At 47.3% G+C, this 22,824-nt stretch overlaps 1 protein-coding gene across 4 annotated transcripts in view; it reads right to left on the minus strand.

The window, feature by feature from the left end:
- Window positions 1-22,824, minus strand: part of WDR25 (WD repeat domain 25) — an 825,376-nt gene that overhangs the window by 67,442 nt on the left and 735,110 nt on the right. For all 4 annotated transcript variants that reach the window (XM_069637777.1, XM_069637775.1, XM_069637776.1 and 1 more), the window contains one exon: window positions 22,632-22,772. In XM_069637777.1, the coding sequence (XP_069493878.1) occupies window positions 22,632-22,772 (141 nt within the window). The remainder of the gene's footprint in view (window positions 1-22,631; window positions 22,773-22,824) is intronic.

The following is a 22,824-nucleotide window of genomic DNA, read 5'->3' on the forward strand; positions in this document are numbered from 1 at the left end:
TGGAAGCAGTGGCAGCCGCCCTGGACACTGGGAGAAAGGAGGGAGTTGAGGAAGAGTCCCGTCAAGTACTGGCCATCAATGAAAAGAGACAAACTACAGATCCCAAAATACCCCACGAAATACTGCATCAGGGGGGAGGCACACCGATGGGTAAAGAAAGGAGAAAAAGGAAAGGGAGAACCAGGTTTCCTTACGTTAAAACCGCCCGAACACAAACAAAGTACAGGGTTAGCCCACAGTGGACGGAGCAGGGAGGAGGTGGGGAATCTGATTCAGGTGTGTTAAAACCGTTGCTGAGAACACATGGGGCTGATTACGGGGGAGGGGCCGGACAAGGATTAAATGCAACTCCAAGAGACTCAGGAGGCGTCTTATTTTTCAGGAGCAGCGCGAGGCGAGAGACTCCGCACCCGAGTGGAGTGAGACCAGCCAAGATTACGAGTAGGCTTACTAATAGTAAGCGGAAAGTTCACAGATTGACACCGTACCCGGACCAAGGCTCAAGACCTTCCATTGGAGAGAAACGGACGCCTAAGAAGAAGGATTCAGAGTGGTGAAGTGTGTACTATTGACATTTTGTTAATTTTGTTTTTATGGCCGGCGGACAGGTTGAAGGGTGAAAAGCCTGTAATCGCCTGGCTGTTATCGTGGAACTAATTAAGGCCAGCAGAGGCCATTGCAAGTAAAGTAGGACGGAACGCCTATGCCTATGAGGTAAAAAGAACCGTCATCAGTTGGCTAAATTTATTGATCTGTGACCAGAATTTGTTGTGCAATAAACCACTGTGAAAGAAAACCTTGTTTGTCTTCAGCCGACTACATAACACGTACCTAACACAACTCGAACAGAAACTTGGGACACACTCCCAATATCAATATACGCCGGCTAGCCCTAGTTAAAATGGTGGTAGTTTCAAAATGACTTTATCTATTCAGCAACATTACAATTTGGCCTGGCAGACACTTCGGTAGACTACAGAAACGTTCTACCATGTTTGAATGGGGTTGTGGGTACTGTTAGACATCGTTGGCCCAAACTATGCGAGAGATATGGAACAGGTGGACTATTATCCCCAGATTTCCTGCTGTACTACTACACTGCACAAGCACACTTTGCGAAATACTGGCCCGAATCCATGGAACAGTATGCACACATTAAGGCGGAGAAATTGGCAGCCTCCCTGTACAAATTACAATCCATATTTTCCAAAAACAAAAAAGACATGGGAGAAACAGACCCACTGAATTCCACGGTGAGAGCATGGGCATATTTTTTCCAAAGCGTAGGCTGCACAGACCCATACTGGCCACACTCCCCCCTCTGGCACTACCCAGATCTCATCCCCACAACAGATATAACTCTACAAAAAAAATGGGACCCGGGATACGAAATGAAGCTGGGAGACCTAGTCCCTGATGGTAAATTTGCAACAATAGAGGTGGTCCAAGGAAAGGTAGGCACAGGCCTCACAATGGCTTTGCAATATCACCGTCTTAAAAATGCAATTAAAAAAACGTGCCGCCCACACACCCATTCCTGACCACTATCATGACACCAGATGGCTTCCTAGGAGGTATATCCGCATTATACAAAAGCAGCACAAGTGCACACCCCATCCTTAAACAAAATGAAGGAGAAATGGGAATGAGACCTAGATATTAGTATGAAGATTCACAATGGGCGAAGTACTGCCACTACACAAAATCCGTATCTATGAACTCCAACTTTAGACTCATCCAATTCAAAATCCTGAACCATCTCCACATCACGCCCAACAAAATTTCCAAATTCGACTACTCCAAGCAGGTTTGCTGCACAAAATGCAACTCTCCTGATGCTAATTCAATTCACGTGTACTGGGAGTGCCCAGCAATAAAACTACTCTGGGAAGAAGTAGCCAAAATAGTGAGTGATATACTAGATAGATACATACCGGCTACCCCACTTAAATACTTATTGGGAGACATCGGCAAAATTCCAATCAAACGTCGCAGACTATTTGCAATATCCAATGCAGTGGCCAAAAGAAATATCCTTCGAGCGTGGAAATCAATAACAGACCCCACAATACAAGAATGGCTGAAGGACCTTATATGGGTTCAGGACGGTGAAGAAACGTACATTAAGGGAATAATAACTACTTGCAAGCCAAAAGACATTTGGGGCCCCCTCAGGCGATACTTGAACACTGATGTCGGAGAGTAGGAGGATGATACGGAGTGAATCATACACCATACCAACATCGACAGAACGCCCTAACAGCAATTAATCAATACAGCATTTCCTTCTCTGTCTGTTCTTCTATTCTATATTATCTGCATAGCTATATAACTTTACTTGCATATATGCTAGACGCTAAACTAAGGTAATCACTGAATATTAATGTGATGTAACATGTCTGACAGAAAAAAATAAAGGTTTAAAAAAAACAATTAGGATTTCTTGAATTACAGTTTTAGCATTCACAAAGGTATATTTGCCAGGATGACTTCTTGTTACTGCTGCTTCCATTTCAACAACTATACTTCTACTTGCTTCACCATGAGAACAGTCACCTTTGTCCCACAGTATTTCACCTTGTTTTAGACAACTGCAATATAGCATCTACTGACAACCAGATATACCATCTCAGTATCATTACTTAGGACTACTGCCACAGCTTCAATGATTTGTATACAGCCTTTGACAAGGTAGAGGTTTAAGCTCTTCAACCTCTTTAGGTAGGCAAGGCACTCTTCCTCTGAACACTTTCTTCAAAGGGGCAGCCTCTTTGCCTCTCTTGGCTATCTGCCACAATACCAACCCGGGTTTGCCTTTTAGGTTCACTTCCCTCTGGCTTCAACAGTCTTGGGCACTACAGGTTGTGTCTGCTTCAAAATAGCGTATTTACAAGCAGCCAGTTCCCCTTCCCAAACTTTACCTGCACCTTCCTGCCAGCTATCAGCCCAATCAATTACCAAGAAGCCTTGATGCGACCCTTAGCTTCAGGTAATACTTGCACCCTTGTTTTGGGCCAATTAACTGTTAGTAATTTAACAGTATTACTGGATTGCTCATTAACTCTGCAAAAGGTTGGCCTCACTATTAGTATGAGGTGCCTCTTGGCTTTGGCAATGAATGTTCATCTCTTCCAACAGTTTATACTTTTTAACTTCTGTGAATGAAAGCTATGTCACTTTTACATACAGTACAAGATTCAGTCTTTCTGCAGAAAACACAATGAGGCACATGAGACCTCTCTTTGAAGTAGTTTTCAAGGTTTAAAGATACATATGGAATTGTTTTCCTGTCGAAAGGTAACAGAGTTCAGGCCTGCTTTGGGAATCGCAATTAGGCACACGCGACCATTCTTTGAAGTAGTTTTCAACTTTAAAGTTTGCAACTCGTGTATTGTCAAGGTTTGGTATTTGTTAATGGTCTTAAAAGTGTTCCATCTTTTTAATTAGGGACACACGACCACTCCTTCAGACAGTAACCGTCTTTAAATAACAGAACAATGGACTTCAGTAATGTTAGCTTCCCACGCAAGCAGGAGATCTTTCACGATATATGCGAGTGCTACATTCAGGGGTGGACTGGACTATAGGGTATTCTGGAGATTTCCCAGTAGGCCTCTGGCCCCTGGGCTTCTATGTGGTATCTCTGAATTTTCACATAGGAAATGTGTTGGCCTTACTGAAAATGTGCAGTATGGGGCCACTTTGAACATTGTTTCCTGGGCCTTTTTTGGTTCCCAGTCCACCACTGGGCCTACATTTCTATTGTTCATAATATTTCCGATGCAACTAACAACTTCTACTCGCTTATAGTCTTACACAAGGAGCTGAATACCTTTACCGGCAAGGCTTACGCAATGTGCTAGAAAACCTTTTTGGGAGCTCCTTTTACTCTCGACACCCTCGGCTTGACAAGTGCTTCGTGCCACAGTCTCCTGCACATCCGCAGGACAACTGCTATACTCGATTGCCTGACTGTTACAACTGCATGCCTACTCAGCCCTCTTCCTCGTCTCACTCCTTCTGGAATTCTGGGACCAGCAGTCCTCTTCAACAGAGTTAGCTTTTGTAAAATGTTAGTTACTTTTAAGGATAGATGTAATTCCCTTAACATTATTAAGAGATGGACTATGAGAATTAACAGCTGTTACTGTTGTAGAAGAAGAACAAGTTACTTTCTTACCTGGTAACGTTCTTTCGATGGGATGGTCCGACGACGTATTCCATATCTATGACAGGTAATCACCACAGCTGTGCTGCTTCGGAAACTTTTCCGGCGTCTGCGTCCTGCGTCGATGACGTCGATGCGCCGACGTCGAGGACCTCCTCCGACGTCCGACGTCATCCGATGTGATAAGTAGGACGCACGACGCCTGTAGCCTCAGTTGTAGTTTTTTCCCCCAGAACGTGTGACATAAGTCAACTGCCAGTCAGACACAAAGCCTTGCGGAACGTAAGCTGCAATCGCAAAAGAAATTCTGCAGCGGGGAAGGCAGGGCGGGAGCGATATGGAATATGTCGTCGGACCATCCCATCGAAAGAACGTTACCAGGTAAGAAAGTAACTTGTTCTTCGAGGGGATTGGGTCCTCCGACGTATTCCATATCTATGACAGACTCCCAAAGCAGTACCAGAGCAAGGAGGAGGGAAAGAATTTATAAACAAAATTTATAATAGCCAATCAAACAGCAGAGCAAAGGACCGCCTTGCCAAAGGCCAGATCCTGCCCTCTGATGGAATCGAGGGAATAATGCCGTACAAATGTATGTACCGAAGCCCAGGTGGCTGCATCACAGATGTTGCGAATAGGAACACCCCTCTGCAGGGCAGTAGACGCAGCCATACCCCTGGTAGAATGGGCCCGCAAGCCAGCCGGTGGGTCCTTACCCGCCAAGCGGTAACACTCCGAGATGGCCAAAATAATCCAGCGGGACAAAGTCTGTTTCGTCACAGCTTGCCCCAAACGCTTACCAGCGTAACCAATAAAGAGTTGATCGTCCACTCTGACCCGGGACATGCGTGAAACATAAAAGCTTAAAGCTCTCCTAGGATCAAGCCTATGGAGCCTCTCCTCTTCCTTACCAGGATGCGGAGGAGGATAGAATGCCGGAAGAACAACCTTCTGGGCCAAATGAAATTCCGTCACTACCTTCGGAAGAAAAGAAGGACGAACACGAAGGACAACCCTATCCTTGTGGAAAACAGTGAAGGGTGGCTTAACTGAAAGTGCCTGTAACTCACTCACTCTGCGAGCGGAAGTAACCGCAACTAAAAACACAGTTTTCAGAGTTAACAGCCTCAAAGGGCAAGAATGTAAAGGCTCAAACGGAGCACCCATAAGAAACCTAAGAACAAGGTTTAAATCCCAACCAGGCACCAGGAAAGGTGACGGAGGGAACACATTAGTGAGCCCTTTCAGAAACTGTGAAATTAAAGGGATCTTAAAGTAAGAACACTCATCAGACGAGCGCTTAAAGATGGACAGCGCCGCCAGGTAACCTTTAATGGTACCCACTTGCAAGCCCCTGTGGGCCAAAGAAAGCAAAAAGGACAGAACCATGGGGATGTCACATGCAAAAGGATCCACATTCCGAACTCTGCACCAGTCGCAGAACTTACGCCAACGGCAACGGTACAGAGACTTAGTTGCTGGCCTTCGGGCCGAAAGCAACACCTCCATCACGCCTTCAGGGAGGTCCCAATCCCTATACCTCAACCTTTCAGAAGCCAAGCGTGAAGGTTGAGGGATCTGACCTCTGGATGGAGAACCAGACCCCCCTCCCGTGAGAGCAGATCGTCTCGGTAGGGAAGACGACGTGGAGGGCAGATGGACAAGTCGAGAAGGTCCGGGTACCACGTCCTCCGAGCCCACGCCGGAGCAATGAGGATCATCCGGGAACCGAACTTCCGTAACCTCCGCAGCACTTGCGGGATGACGGGGACTGGAGGAAACGCGTACAGCAGCGGGAACGACCACTCCACCACGAACGCGTCTCCTAAGGCTCCTTTTGGAGGAAATTCCCGCGAGCAAAACCTTTCGCACTTCCGGTTGACACTGGAGGCGAAGAGATCCACTTGAGGGGTCCCCCAAAGGGCGAAGATCTCCAGGAGAATCTCCTGAGCCAACTCCCACTCGTGAGAGATCGTGCTCTGCCTGCTCAGAGCGTCCGCCGTCACGTTTTCGACTCCGGCCAGATGAACTGCCGAGATCGAAACTTCCTGCTGGATGGCCCAGAACTCGAGCTGCATCGCCTCCCTGCACAGAGGAAGTGACCCTGCCCCCCCCCTTTTTGTTGAGGTAGTGCATGGCCACTGTGTTGTCCGTCAGGATCAGGACATTCTTTCCTCGCACAGTCGGCAGAAAAGCCCTCAGGGCTAGCCTGACGGCCCTCAGCTCCAACAGATTGATATGGAGTCCGGACTCCGACGGAGACCAACGACCGCTGACTATCAGCCCGTTGGCATGAGCTCCCCATCCCGTGAGGGATGCATCCGTCACGATCGTCACCTCCGGCCAGGGAAGCCAAAATGGAGCCCCCTTCATCAAGTTGCCTTCGACGGCCCACGACAGAAGGTCCCGGGCGACCGAGGGCGGCACCTGAATCGGGTCCGACATCCTGCCGGAGGACTGCGACCATTGCATCTTGAGTGCCCACTGCAAAGATCTCATTCGCAGGCGAGCCTCTGGCACCAGAAGAATGCAGGATGCCATGAGGCCGAGCAACCTCAAGAACTCGAACGCTGGGAGCGTCTGGGCATGCTGAAACTTGCGCACCATCTGCTGAATGTGAAGAGCCCTCACCTGGGGAGGAAAACACTGCCCCAGGGAAGTGTCGAGCACTGCTCCGATGTACTGGAGCCTCTGCGTTGGCGTCAAATGGGACTTCTTTAAATTGAGGGAGAAGCCCAGCCTGTGAAGGGAGTGGCAGGTGACGGACAGATGATCCAGGACTTGCTCGGGAGAGCTCCCCCTGATCAACCAATCGTCCAGGTAGGGGTAGACGTGAATCCCCCCTTGCCTGAGATGCGCTGCCACCACCACCATGAGCTTGGTGAAAACCCTCGGGGCGGAGGTCAATCCGAACGGCAGGACCCGAAACTGAAAGTGCGAGTCGCCAACCGCGAACCTCAGGTACTTCTTGTGCTTGGGATGGATCGGCACATGGAAGTAAGCATCCTTGAGGTCGAGTGACACCAACCAGTCCTGAAGCTGAAGGGCCTGGAGGACTTGAGAGAGAGTAACCATCTTGAACTTGTCCTTCCTGAGGAGTTTGTTCAAACCGCGCAAGTCCATGATGGGTCTCAATCCCCCGTCTTTCTTGGAAATCAAAAAATAAGGGGAATACCATCCCTTGTTCCTCTCCGCTACAGGCACCAGTTCTATAGCGCCTTTCTCCAGCAGGGCTTGAATTTCCTGCGCAAGGAGCGGATCCGGACACTTCAAAGAGAGGTTCCCCGGTGGATTGTCGCGAGGCCTGTGCCGAAAGGGAAGACAGTAGCCGTGGGCTATGATCTCCAGAACCCACACATCTGAAGTAATGGCTTGCCACTCTACAAGATGCAGCGTCAGTCTTCCCCCAACCGGTGAACCATGGGACATGGCCTCATGACTGAGTAGGAGCGGCTGCGGCGTTACCTGAGGGCAAAGAGGCAACTGCCCGAGCGGCCTTGGCACCACGGGTACCCTGTCGTCCACCTCTGGTACCCCTGCGCTGGCCTCTTTGACTGCCAGCCCCTCTCGCTTTACTGAAGGATGAGTAAAAGCGAAAGGAACCACCCCTCCACTGCTGTCCCCTAGGACGAAAAGGCGGAGGTTGGCGAACTGCAGCGCCCAACGACTTCGCTGCAGCTTTTGAGGTCTGCAACCTCTCAAGGCTCTCGTCAGCCTTGCTGCCAAAAAGGTGTTCACCGTCAAAGGGCATGTTGAGGAGCCGGGACTGCACATCAGGAGCAAACCCCGACTTCCGCAACCACGCAAACCTGCGTATCACGGTGCTCGCCGCCATGGACCTACTGACGCATTCAGCCAAGTCCAGACCCGACTGAACGGACTCACACATGGCATCCTTACCATCCTGGACCATAGCAAGGAAACCATCCCGTTCATCCCCTTCGGGAATATGTTCAGCCGCTAACGCAACACAGTTCCACAGAGTGTGCGTGAAACGTGACAAGGCACAAATGGAGTTGGCCGCCTGAAGCGCCATACCACCAGAAGAAAACACTTTCTTCGCCCAGCCATCAAAACGCTTGTCGTCCCTATCAGGAGGGATGGTAGGGTACGACGCCTGCTTTGCCGGGGCCGTGGCCGCCTGCACCACCAAACTTTCCGGAGTGGGGTGCCTGGTCAAGTAGCAGGGGTCGCTACTGGCTGGACGGTATTTACGCGACAAGGACTTGCCCACCGCCGGGAGACTCTCCGGAGCAGTCCAAGCCGCCGCCACCCTTCTCTGTAAAGCCATATGGAACGGCAGTACCGGGTCAGTTGGGGGACCAACATCCAGGATGTCCGTCAGGTCATCCTGCACAAACTCCCCTGGGGGAGCAGACCATCCCAGATACTCAGAAACCCTAGCCATAAGGCGCCGGTACGAGGAATCGGCATGGGAGCCAGGCTCAGGCCTACAAAATTCCACCTCCGGAGAGGTGTCCAGTCCACTGGCATCATGCAGAGACTGCCTCAAATCGTCAAACTGACTATGGCCCGAGACAATGTCATCTGGCACCTGACGAGGAACCAGGCCATCAGAATCCTTATCCGCCTCTGAAATATATTCCAGGTGGCGAAAAGAAGGCACCCGAGAGTGCCTGCTCTTAGCCAGAGCCTTCCTAGGGGGTACACCCGAGACACGGGGCACCTCCGACACGAAAGGCGTCGATGGCGTCGAGCGAATCGGCGCCGCCGTCGAGAAAACCGGCAACGGCGCCGAGAGGATCGGCGTCAACGTCAGATGCAGCGCCTCCAGTATCGGCGGCGTCGACACAGCCCTCGAAGCCGGAGCCCCGAGCGTGTCCCTCGACGACCTGACCGTCGACGGCTTCTACGACTTCCTCGGAGCCGGAGCCTCGAGAAAACCTGTCGACGCCCTTGACGCCTCAGACGTCGATGTCTTCCTCGAAGACATCACAGGTGCACACGGTCTCGATCGCGTCGAGGACCGGGACCTGGAACGGGTACGGCGAGAACGAGCCTCCTTGTCCGAACGGGACCTCTCCCGTGACTCGTGCCGACCACTCTTGCGAGCGGTGGCTCTCGACCTCTCACGGCCGACCCCACTCGGGGGCGCGGACGGTTGAGTACCCTGCGACTCAAGAATCGCCAACATCTTCTTCCCGAAGGAAGCCCATTCCTCCGGCGTCGCACGGCTGGTGGGGTAACCGACGTGCCGGGCAGAGTCCTCTGAAGAGGACCTGGAAGGCGACCGGTGTCGGCGCTTCCGAGAATGCCTCGAAGAGGCTGAGGAGTGGCGAGACCGACTCCTAGAAGAAGACCGACGAGACTTCCGACAAAGACGCGGAGAGTCACCCCTCGAATCATCCGTCGAAAGCCCCGCCGACTTCGATTTCCGGGGCTTGGACACCCGACCTACCGACAATTTCTTCTTACGCTCGCGTAAGGCCTTGGACGTGAGCGACTGGCAGTCGACACAGTCATCCGTGTCGTGGGCCTCCCCGAGGCACCAGAGGCAGGCGTCGTGCGAGTCAGTCACCGACATCTTGGACCCACACTCCCCGCACTTCTTAAAGCCCGGACGCGGGGTTGAAGACGAAGTGGAAGACATCGCCGAAGGAAATTCACAAACGAACAGGTTCGAAGAACCAGAAAGAACAGAACTCCAAAGAGTCGAGGCTTAGAACCGAGAAACACGAAGCAACACGTTCGCGGAAAAAACGGAACTGAGGCTACAGGCGTCGTGCGTCCTACTTATCACATCGGATGACGTCGGACGTCGGAGGAGGTCCTCGACGTCGGCGCATCGACGTCATCGACGCAGGACGCAGACGCCGGAAAAGTTTCCGAAGCAGCACAGCTGTGGTGATTACCTGTCATAGATATGGAATACGTCGGAGGACCCAATCCCCTCGAAGGTAGTATACAGGAGACATTTCCATATTTCTTTAAATTATACCCTTTGGAGCGAGGAAGGGGTTTAGTTTGGCATACCCAAAAAGATGTTTCTTTTGGTAAAATGTGTATATATTTTAGAATATTTGGGTCCACAACCCTAGATCGAACATGAGGGTTTGAGACATTAAAATGACAATATACCTATTTAGGTACATTGGGAGGATTCTTCCTTCCAGAGGAAAAATACTGTGTCTCATCCCATGCAATCCCCTCACCACACTGAGCCCAGTCTCCTGACAGGTGAGACTCCCGCAGTGCACCAACCCCAATGTCAGGATCAGGAAGCGTCTGCCTTCCCCTTGCCACCTGGGAGGAGACTTTAGGCAAGGTTTCAGTGAGGGATGCGTAATATTCTTCACAGTAGCTGGTATAAAGCAACAAGGTGATAAGACAGGAGGTCAAGGAGTTTGGGGTCAGTGCTCACTCGTCAATATGATGCATCTTCCCAACAAAATGAAATATAGTTGACAATGAGATTTAGATGCACTAACAAACATGGGCTGGGGACAATGTAGTGTTTTACAGTAGCAATGCTGTAATTAGGCATTATCTAAAAAGGTACATTTTTAAGAATGGAATTGCAGGACACACATATGCATTTAACACATACCAGTCTTTGCCATACAGGATATAGTAAGCTTAATAAAAGTATCATCCCGATTACTTCTGGTTTGCAATTATTAACTAAAAGAAAGAAATTGTCTTGCCTAATACTCTCACATAGGCCTTTGTCATTTTTTAGATTAGAGGAGAATATTACAGCTGCACTTTCTCCATTAACACCGTTGAACTTCCAGGGAACAGAAAAAGTGGTTGGAGGGGGCAATGAGGTCAAGAGAGGTATGCACAGCGAGTTGTGCTTTCACTGAACAGGGTAAGTTAAATAGCAGGTTTTAATATACTAGTGTCAATTTAAGTAGCAAACCTCCAGAACTGCACATCAAATTGCTATGCAACACTGCTTATGTTAGGCCATGTGCTGCTTTCGCAGATTATTTACCCCAGCTTGACTCAGTATCCAAGTGAACAGACCTGGTGTACTCTCCTGCCAGCTACTGTTCCACATAGGACACCTTTCAAAGTTAGTTTCTGCTTTTACTTCTTTCGGGTTGCTGACCTGTTGACATTGCCTCTGAGGTTTGCTTGGGTCCCAGACTCCTTGGTAATGGCCTGAGTAGATACTTGGGTTACTCTCCTGCCAGGTTTCTATGGATGCAGCGTATGTCTTTGTTCTCATCTTTCTCTGGGGGTCCTTGACCCATTTATTCTCAGCTCAACTTCTTATTGGGTCTGCAACCCTTCTTAGGGTCCCTTTATTCGATTCCCAGCCTCTCTCACGGACTCAGGCAGCACCTGTAACCTGTTTCTGGGTTCTGGCTTTGTGGCGTCCTGCTCAGGCTTCTCGGACTCTGGGCAGCCCTCCGCTCCTCCTCGCTCAGCTCCCACTGTCGTCCACACCCTGCTTTGCCTTCAGAGAGACGGGCTGCATGGCTTCTGTTAGGAACGTTTCCCATTTCTTTGTAATTTTCCCTTTACTTGTGAAGCCCCCAACTTTTTGCTGTTGTCAGACAAGCCTAGCCTGACTTTTGTCAGTGGAGCACAGCCTTCTGCTTCACTCCACTGGGATTTTGCTCACTTTGTTATGGGGAAACTTACATGCCCTTAAAGACAGTCAGTACTCGGAGATTTTGTTTCCCTTAGTCCTTTCCAATGTTGCAATTTCTTTGCAACATATTGCAAGTACACAAAGTACCTTACAGTACAGTGCGCTTGGGTCTACCTTTCGTTTCCTAAGGCCCTAGACTCCCTCAAAGGATTTTCTGGTAGAAGTGCAGATGTGCCTTGGACAGTGCTGGTGGCAGCTTTTACTTTCGCATATTTTTAACCCTTTATTGCCATGCAAACCGAATTTACCGCAGTTGGCACAGGAAGGTGGCCTGGCTCCAAAATGCAGATAACAAGGGGGGTCCTGGAAGACTCTCTGCCAGACATGAGTCTTGGTTACAAGAACCTTACCCAGAGTCTTTAGCTCACTATCTTTCACAGAGAAGAAATATCCCAAACATATCAGTCTTTGTCCTGCCCTGGGGCAGTCCAGCACCAAAATGCTAGGCAATTCTCCTCTGAACAAGAGTACCAACAGCAACCCCAGACATGTGTTTCGGTCTGGTTGAACCTCATCAGTAGGGTGTAGCTGTGCCTCTCTAAGAATAGTGAGTAAGGGGTCCACGTCTGGATTCCCAGGACCCCGCTTGTCAATTTGCATATTTAAGTAACTTTGGGTCTCACCCTAAGTTACTAGGGGAATCCAGACAGTCTTTAGCTCACTAGCTTTAGTGAGCTAAAGACTCTGGGTAAGTTTCTCGTAACCAGGACTAATGTCTGGCAGAGAGACTCCCAGGACCCCCCCCCTTGTCAACTGGCTCCAAAATGGCCATGCCGCAAGGTGCTTTGTCGTGTCCTTTGGCCATCTTGCCCTTTGCCTTCCCCATGTTGAGCAAACCCATGTCATTCCTTATTTGGTCATGCATTCTCCCATGAAACGCAAAGCTTTCGCGGGCTTCTGCATGCTTTGTGTGTGAGCTTCCAGGATGTGGGCTGGACTGTCTAGTTCCAGTACACATCCCGGGTGCAAGAGAGTCAGGTGGGCTGTGACTGACTGGGACCACCGTGGTCCGTGATTGGTCGATGTCTGGTGAGCCTATATGTGAGCAGATCTCCCATTGGGTCCTCTTCATTTTGGCGCAAAGGAGATTCTGGATAAGAGAAGGCTGCAAACACCCATACCAGGTCGATCTCTTGAGTTCTCACAGAACCTAGGATAGAATCCAAGTATCCTGAAATCAAGAAGCTGAGTCGAGGAACCACTGGTGACCCGCTGGAAAGTGTGGCACCCAGAGCCAGCTGTTGTCCTGCAGGACCCCTCTGCATCTGATCGCACCAGACGCTCTGCAAAGGCGCTTCAACCTATTTGAATAGTGGAAACAACTACTAACGGCACCTTCATCTTAACCTGCAAGCAAGCCTCTTCAAAAGTGTTCCTGGGCCAACCCGTGAACGGACAAGCATGAGTAGAACCTTTGCTCTGAAACTGCAGCTGTTTCGAGTTGACACTTGAAACTTGGTAGATGGTAAGCACTGGGTCCAAGGCACTCTCCTACCTAGTTTCCGTATACCTACGTGCCCTAAGTCTGGAATTAGGAGAGTATGCCTGAACCCGAGTGCAGGCGGTCACTGTGTTGCCCAGCCATGGTGAAGAAGTTAGTAGGTGCCTTGCTGCTGTGCCCCTCTGTGGCCGTAATCCTGCTGCAGTGAAACTGGCTGGATAAGTCAGCATGAGCAGAGAAATCACCACTGACCTGTCACAGAATCATCGCTGTAACTCAGCTGCTGAAAACCGCACAATTGCTGCATTTGAACCTGCAAACAAAGTGGACTCGACTGCCTAAATTTAGTCCGGAGTGCGCCTGGGGTCGGTGAGTACTTGCAACCCTTACCGGTGGGCCCTAGCGCATCCATTCATTTGTACGCACAAGTGTCCCCTGAGGGTCACTCACCATTCCACAGGTAGCCTGTGGTACTGTGCTATTCCCAAATCCTGCAACCTGTTCTGCCCTCTTGGGGAGATCCTTCTTGAATAGTGGGAACCTATTGTTCATCGCCTCACCCACCTTCCTGAGTCGCTACAGCCCCTGCAAGAGACTCTGTTTTCTCTCTACCGCACGGTCACGTGCACCTGCATCCGAAAGTAATTTTGAGCGCTAGGCTCCAGACTTCTTATGGTCCGGACTGTCTCTTAGAGATCGATTGTTGAAAAACTGCCTGAAGTCTATTTGCACTGTTTGCTCCCTTTCCTCATAGGTTGTGGACCCATTCTGTGCACTATCCCTTTAGGCCACTTTGTAATTGTATATATGTTTCATAGTAATGTTGTGTTGGTTTAAGTATTACTGTCGATATTTGCTTTGTGTTTGATTTAAAAGGCCTTGATTATATGTATATGTAATTTTAATATATACACCTGACGGGAGTGATTTGTGGTGTCCTTTACTGTGTGTGCTTATTGTGGGCTTTCGGTCACCCTCACCCCTCCTGAGACATAGTCTTGACCGCTGCCAATGCTACCTTGATTGGTCTGGCTTGTCAAGAAGGTTACCCTGTTTCAAGAAACTAGGCTGGCCTTCTGAACCTCTGCCCACCAGGTCAGAGTTCAGAAATCCATCTTAACAGCTTCCCTCCAGGAGGTATCCCAAGTTGTCTGCATACTTGGTTTCTGTTCAGTTTCTCGCGGTCTGTCAGTTCTTGGCAGCACCCTTGCAGGCAGAGGCTTTGTTCCACCGTCTTCTTAGTCCACAGCTTCTTCCCATGGTTCTCCGTCTGCGGCATTCAAACTTTGCTTTCGGTTCCACCGGGGCAGGCAGACCAATGGCATAGCCGTTTTAATTTATACTTTGTATAACCAATAGGTAGTCCCCAGCAACTAGACTGCATTCTAGTTCCTGTAATTATTCCTCATTGCTCCACCGTTCCTCCTCATCATAGTACTGAACTGATGATCCTCAGAGTTCAATAGCACTCTTCTTGATCTCAGTAATTTCTTGGTACTCACCTCTACACAGATAGAGGTGCGGGGGACCACAGGGTACTGAGTGACGTTAGAGAAAGGAGGGGACAGAAATAAAGGAGGGGAATACCACATTCTCCCAAAGTGATTGTCACTGGTCCCATTGAGGGTTTCCCTCCACATGAGATCCACACGCTGAGTCCTATTCCCCAGGGGGACCATTGGGTAGTGTATGGGAGGATAGGTCTATAGGACCCCCTCCCCGACATGCCCCACCTGCGTGAGGTTAGTGGCTCGTCAGCAGCCCCCTATGCAACTGTGTTCGGGTGGCAGGGTGGCTGCTGACTGACACACATGGCCAATCGGCTTGTACTGTAACATACCATGGACACCATTTTGAAAGCCTCAAGACTCCATTTTAGATAGAAGCGACCAAAACCCCAATGAAACAGCTTGCCTGCGAAAGCTGCAGCATTGCCCCCGCTCACTGAGCACAGAGAGCCATGCACTCCCCCTGCGCCTCCACCCCATGGCAGATCCGCTGAAGGCCCATTCTCACGAGCAACCAGACACAAACGAGTATCAGAACAAACACTGTATCATTTACCTTCCGCAGTACATCACTGTCCCCGAAGTGACCTGACTCGCGGTTGAAGTATGGAAAATAACAGGAACAATCCCAATTGAACAGGCCGCAACCTGGCACTTAACCCCTAACATTTAAAATATATGGTGCCAATAACCTTCCTGTATGAACCCCTGCCCACGTCCCCCAAAAGAAGTGTTGACTACATAACCAAAACCCACCGATTCAGAGTTGTTCATAATACGGGTGTCGGGAAGGGATGAAGCTTATAACGTTGACAAAGCAAGAGTGACCCCAGTCCATTGCAAAGTACCATGTGCCTAGAAGACTTAATGAAAGGGCTTGATAGAGCCCCATATAATGCTAACTAATGATTGCTGCTAGTGTACAAAGGAAGGCGGAAAAGCATTACTAAGAATACTTGTGTGTAATATGGTGAAACGTGTTTGAGGTGGTATAAGCGAAAATGCAAATGCACGAATGTACATGAACGTATTGCTTCTATGCTCCTGAGTACGCGATCCAACCTGATGCTACCTCATGTGTTATCTATCTATTGCCTTATGAATTACTAATATGCATTCAACTTATGTTATGTAATATTTGTGTCACTGCCAAACTTTTACAGCTACGTATGAAGAAACAAACGAATGTATAAACAATAGAAATTTGTAATCATCTTAATGCTACTAACTTTATTAACTGTTGTACAGCCCAGACACAGAGAATCGCGCAAAGCCACAAGGCCATCTCCCCCTCCTCCTGCCAAGGCCCGCCAGGGCTCGCTGGTGCCCGAGCAGCACAACCCCACCTCCCCTTCTCCTGCTGGACCCGCTTCAAGAATTCACCTCCCCCATGTCCGAGGCCGCCATAGTCGGCCAAATGAATTATTTACAACCTGGTCCTAAACCCCACCGCCTCAAGGGGCCAGAGGTGTACCCTCGCTGATCCAGTAGTACTCAGGTTCACCCCAAATTAATGAGCCTTGGAGATAGGTATTCAACCATGTACTAACAAATCCTAAAGTAATTCCTCACCACATCTAACAGAACAGAACGACAAGGCAGCTCACCTTGTGCCCTCAGACCAGACACCCAGACTTGTGACACCCGGTCAGCAGGTCAGAAGTAACAGTGCACGGATGTATTGGTGAAGCTTCACATTGCATGTTGTTTCTCCGGTCTCCTATTATTTGTCTAGAGTAACATAATGTAGGATTTACAGGACAACTGGAATCGTCTAAAGGATGAGTGTTTGTGTGTGTGTGGCCACAAGGGCAAAGTGTTAGTGCAGCCATCAATCATCGACACTGACCGCGCCTGGCCTGGCAGCTCCGCCCCGACGAGCCCAGCTGACCCATCCACCCCACGTTGGCACCACGAGGATGTCCACCAATCCTGGAGCGGCTCATCACTGCATCACCTATAGCTTAGTCGATGCCAGCCAAACCCTGAGACTATGTGCCCCCTATAGCGTGTAGGATTTGTGACGTGGTTTTGTATTAAATAGGACTGTATTTGCTATTGTCAGACAGAGCGCTCTCGGAGCTTGCAGAGTCCTTTGCATGCCCTATATTGATTAGATAAAACCCTTTACATCACCCGCACTTGGTCTTGGTCTCATTCGCTCCTGGGGTGTGTCATTTATTGCCTCTCATTATGGGTAGGGTACTGCCTTTTGGGGGACGCAGCCTCACTTCCCTGGCCTCACGCAAAGAGGCTTCCCCCATGGAAGCAGTGACAATACACTACAATTTGTCATACAGCCGATTTGTTTAGAAACTTAAGAATATATAATTGAGGTTTATCTGAATGTAAACAATTTAATGCATTATTACATAGCATAATTTTCTTGCATTAACCATGCACAATACTCAAATAACACAGGTGTTTACTCTTTTATAATCTGAGTGGAATGTTGAGCAAAAGGCCTGCGCAAAATCTGGGGCTGGTTTAGAGCGACTTAACTTCCCTTAAAATGAATTGCGAAAAAATTGGCAAAGGTAAAAGAGTGCTTAGATGTGGGTAGGTTTAAGCTCCTCGTGAGGTGTACACTTTAGATGATTGGTCTTGGCCTTTAACTACTAAGCTTGCTAACACTAGTCTTCATTTGCATGCTTTTGTTTTCTTTCATGGAATGTCATGATTTACTATTTTTACCCAAAACTGATAATATATTACAATTTCGATGCCAGCGGGACATATATTTTTGCCATAATTAGGGCTAGAGAAACCACTGTGAATAGAAAGGGGGCTACAGGTCTATTTTGAAATCTGCTGTAAAAGGTTTTATGGGTCATTCATCTGAAGGCTTTTGTGATGAATCACAGGAATACGTCCCTTGTCCCAAAGGGGGATCCCCCCCCCTTTGGGGTTAGGGAGGTGAGCCCGCTTCACAACACCCTCCCTACGGGTAAAGACCAGTTGGACCTCTCTGGGCGAGAGTCCCAATTTGGGGACAAGGACTTGCGTTCCTGTGAGATACTCCCAAAAGAATATACCAATTTGACCTTTTTAGACATATCCTATGAATATTTCTTGGAATAAAATACTAGTATTGTAAACCAGAAACTGTAATTATTCCTTTACCTCGGAAAACCCCATTAACGGAGACGAGGTGGACCTGTAAAGGAGTAGAGAAGCCATGAGATGCAGCGAGAAAGGAATACGAAGCTACGCTGGGGAAGTGTCACAGTTCCATAGTATATGAAAGTGGAGGGGGGCGTGGAGACGAGAGAAGGAAGCCTGTGAGTTACAAAACAGCTTGCACGCCGGCACTCAGTAGAGGCTGGACACTGCACATCCTGAACTAGTGAGAGAGCAGGAACCAGAAGGAGATGAGCAGCAGTCCATAACGAAGAGAAGGCGAGAAGTGAAGTGGGACTCAGCACGTCCTAGAAGCTGGGAAGCGAACGAGACGGAGAGTGGTGTTGTGTCCACAAGAAGAGTGTGGTGGACCAGGTCCTGTAAACACTGCCAATACCACTTTATCAATACGGAACAAGCAGATGATAAAGATCGGAGTGCCTTTGAATACAGCGACAAAGCGATAGAGACGCTAAGAAAACAGCAGAAACCATTCTCACGAACCGAAGAGATGACCACGAGGGAACCGATAACTCTGTGACGTTATCCCTACCAGATAAAGGTAACAGGGAAGACGGCAGAACTGGAAAGGGAATGGAGAACCATTGTTGGAATGCTCATACTCCTCCCAGTACAGATAGTGACTATAATATCAAAACCCAGTGAAGCAGATACAAATCATTATGGAAATACCCACTGAAGGAGAAGAGGTATATCACATTGTCTAGAAAAGCAAAAAACATTGCTACTGGAATGCTCATACTCGTCCAAGTGAGAGAGAGGAAAACATCAACCTAATAACCGCAAAAGGGAATGAAGATCAGTATTGGAACGTTCATACTCGTATCGGTCAAGAAAGTCTAAATAAAGAAGAGAGGCTCAGAATGAGAGAAAAAGCTGAAGAATAAGCTGGAACAAAGTATAGACAGAAAGGAAGGTTTCAGAATTGTGAACTGTGTACAGAAAGAGCAAGTGTAAAAGGAGGAAGAGAGAAAAACTTATTCGTAAAGAAAATCAAAAGGAAAATAAAAAAAAGAACGGAAATCTCTATTCAAAGAGGAAAGCGAGGAAATACTAATAAAGTGTTGAATGAACTGAGAGAATTGATAAAAGCAGTCACCAGAGACTACTAGAATATAACGTATTGAACTAAAGTTTGCAAGAAGCAAATACATCAAGAGAAGGGAGTCATTCTTCTGTCCTTAGTTTTTATGTTAGTGGTAGGGTCATGTAGGGTTAGTTTGGATGGTGGACAAATTCTTTTGAAGATATTCACTGACGACTGAAAAGCACCTTAGTTTTTTTAGGTAAGGGGACCTCAAGTATAATGAAAGATAGGCCTTTACCCTTTTCTTTAATAAATAAACCTCTGAAATTAATGAACTGAGTCTGCGTTCTCCTTCTGACTGGCCACACTTTCTAGACACTTTTAAAAACACTATCATACTAGATGAAGTGAAATCTGATCTTTCTAATATGTTATGTTTAAAATGGATGTCTTCTGATTGAGAGGCTAAAAGACAGTGGCTATTAACTTTTTCAGTACCTCAGATAAACCATCTAGCCTCTTTGTTAGAAAACAAGTATGTAATCTTCTGGAAGACTGGTTAAACATAGGCTGAGCTAAATTTAAATAATATTAACAGGTGATCTGAATGTGAAATGTGTTGACTTGTTACACGCGGAAAACAAAGACGAGCACCCTTTTCCACATTTACCCAAATCATAATTTCAACAATGGACAAATTGCCAAGTGATAAGGTGGGTGAAATTATTATACAATCAGACCTTGATCATGTTAAACGGACACACTGAATTATATTCCTGGATTGTGGCCTTGGGAAAATGGCACAATGAAAGGCTATGCACGTCGGCTTTCTCATATAATTTGATATCTTGATTGTCGATTAAGGAATCTGTAGTCAGTGATCACTCTTTTTTTAAGTGTTTATTACTTAAAATCATTAAACCATCTTCTTTGCGACAGTTCGGGATATAGTAACGAACAGGGGGAAAGTCATTATTTTGGCTCGAAAAGAACGTAGGATGTGTGACTTTTTTAATTGAAGAGAATTCTCAATTTTCACCCCTTGATACCCAGGTTCCTACTCAGTGGTTAAAATCTACGTTTCTTTTCAGAAACATCGCAGGTTGGTCGCAGAGCATAACGCCCCGTTATAACTGGATGCCTCTGGCCTTGGATTTGAAACAAGTACAAAAATATGATCCAATTATTAAGGAGCAACCATTGCACCGTGACTTAAGATGTTGAAATAACTTTACTCCTGAAATCCTTGATTAATTTACTTCTCTTTCACCTAAACAGAGAACTCTTCAGAGAGATGCGACCACCTCATGTTTTGCCTGAAGAACTCAGTGTCGTCAGGGTACACCATGTACCTTGTTTTCCTGATGTGCGCAACCTTGAATAGATGGCTATGGATGCATCAACTAGTATGTGGCACACTATGCCTAATTCTAGGGGGTACAGTTTTGCAATACCTCAGGGGCAGCCTAAAGGTGGTGCCAGAGTAAATTCCACTGAAGCACCTTTTAGCCAGATGGTGCTCCTCTGGAGGAGAGAATGTGATATGGACGTGGACATACATGAATACTCCTTCTTCTCAAGAAACCAACACTGAACCCTGATGACCTCAGCAACCACCACATCACCCATCTTCCCTTCCTAGGCAAGATCCTCGAGAAAGCTGTAGTCACGCAACTTCTTCAAAACATTAAAGCCAGAAAACTTCTTCAGTCCTACCAATCTGGCTTCAAACCCAGATGCAGCACAGAAACGGCTACCATCAAGGTGATCCTTGATGAAGGAGATCCCTGCCTCCTGGTTCTCCTCGAATGCTCCGCAGCATTTCATATAGTCGTCCACCAGTCACTTCCAATCTACATTGTTACATGGGGATCAGCAACATCGTCCTCAGCTGGTTCAAATTGTACCTTGCTAATCGCCACCAGTTTGAACAAATGGATTCCTCCGGATCACCAACTCCACCCATTTATGTTGAGTCCTGCGAGGATCCCTCTTCTCCACCATGATCTTCAATCTTTACATGAAACCGAATGGAAACCCTGCTCTCTCCACACAACAGTCACATCCACAAATATGCAGATGACTTGAAATTCTACCTCAAGATATTCTCCATCGAATCATCCACATGCTCAAGGCCTGCCACTCAATGATCAAGTTGTGGATGTCCAGTTATTGAGTTCAAACCCTATAAGACTGAATTCCTACTGCTGACCAACGACACCGGAACATCCAGATCTGGCTCACTGCTATGCACCTTGAGGGCTTCACACACTAGCTGGCCACTTGTGACAAGTCCATTGGGCTGGATATCAACAGGCAACTCTGTTCAAACAACATAGAACAAGGAAGACACAAATGGCATGGTACCAACTTCTCTCCTGTGGAAAATCAAGCCCTTCATCCCCAAAAATAACCTCATATCTGTTGTCCAAGCTTTGGGTCCTCTGCCACCTGGATGGTGGCCATGCCCTTTTGGAAGGCCTTTTGGTGTAAATCCCTGGGTCCCCTGAGATATGTCCTACCTGCTGCAGCACAACTCATTAAAGGACTCTGCAAATTCAACCACATCAGCCCGATTCTCATAGAACTGCACTGGATCCCTGGAATATTTAGCATACGTCTTATTTCAGGACACAACAACAATCAGAGAAGCTTTTCTGGCTCTCATACATAATACCCAACATGATCCACATAGGACATATTCCAGCCACACACACCATTCCATCAATTCACAAAAGTTCCAGCCACCACCGTCTTACAATCCAACAGATCTACAAGACAACACTAATGCCAGATATGCAATGTGCATATGCTTATTAACATAACCTAAGAAATATGTACATGAGACTAAGAAACCCAAAGAACAATTTTCCTTGCAAAATGGGTTAGCGAACTAGTCCCAAACATGTTGACATTTTCATGGAATTTTATCTTTATATACTTACAATTAGCAGTCCTTACCTATTAATTACTAGGAATCCTGGCATTTCAAAGTTTATAAATTAAACTATACCCAAAAGAGATACATAACTTAATATCGTTTAAATATCCCCTGTGCAACTCTGTTGGCTTGTGTAATGGCTCAATGTGCTAATATCTATGAACAAGAGAAAGCAATTGATTAACGAACACAAATAATAAGTCTCTTGTACCAAACTAGTTGGTTCATTATTTTTTGCAACAGAGATTAAAAAAAAAATACAAAATAATTACAATTGCAACTATGGTGTTTAAAATAATACTTTGGGGATTTATATAGGACTTTAAGCCAGATTTCTTCAGCTTCTAAGTAATAAACAATATCACTATTATTAGGCACTTGTGGTACTCACTTTAGCAACATGGGGAGGGAGGTGGTGAAGGGCAGAGTAGACCCAACTGGGATATCAATCTCGTGGCATCGAGCATTGACTTGTTCTACTTGCGCTGAAGCTTCAGCTTTCCGGTTAGTGAGATAATAAACTTATAGCTAGAAAGGATCCAGCAATTGACAATAACAGTGAGGACTATTTCAAACCAAAACAGCAGATATATATGAAGTGAAATATAAATGTAAAGTAACAAGATGTGTTCGGTAATTTCAGGGATGGTTTGTAATTCACTGCAATACAACAATACTATAAGAGGCTGAGGGGGCATATTTCAAATCAAATACATTATCAGGACAGAACATTAAATAAATGAAAACAAACAAAAACAAAAGAGTTGTACATAAAAAATACCTTGTGTCCTTCATATCTTTTCATCTTATTAATTTTGAATGGACGCTGCGTGGAAAACAAAGCCATGTAGTTTCCATTTGTTTGAGCAGCAAACGCTCGTTCTTTGGGGTGCAGAGTTAACTTTGGGCACGTGTAACGTTCCTGAAATTAAATTGCTCGGTTTTATTATTTTTGTTTAAAAAGCCATTTGCAA

This window comes from Ambystoma mexicanum, chromosome 14 (assembly GCF_040938575.1).
Source record: "Ambystoma mexicanum isolate Mex_15411 chromosome 14, UKY_AmexF1_1, whole genome shotgun sequence".
Taxonomy (NCBI): Eukaryota; Metazoa; Chordata; class Amphibia; order Caudata; family Ambystomatidae; genus Ambystoma; species Ambystoma mexicanum.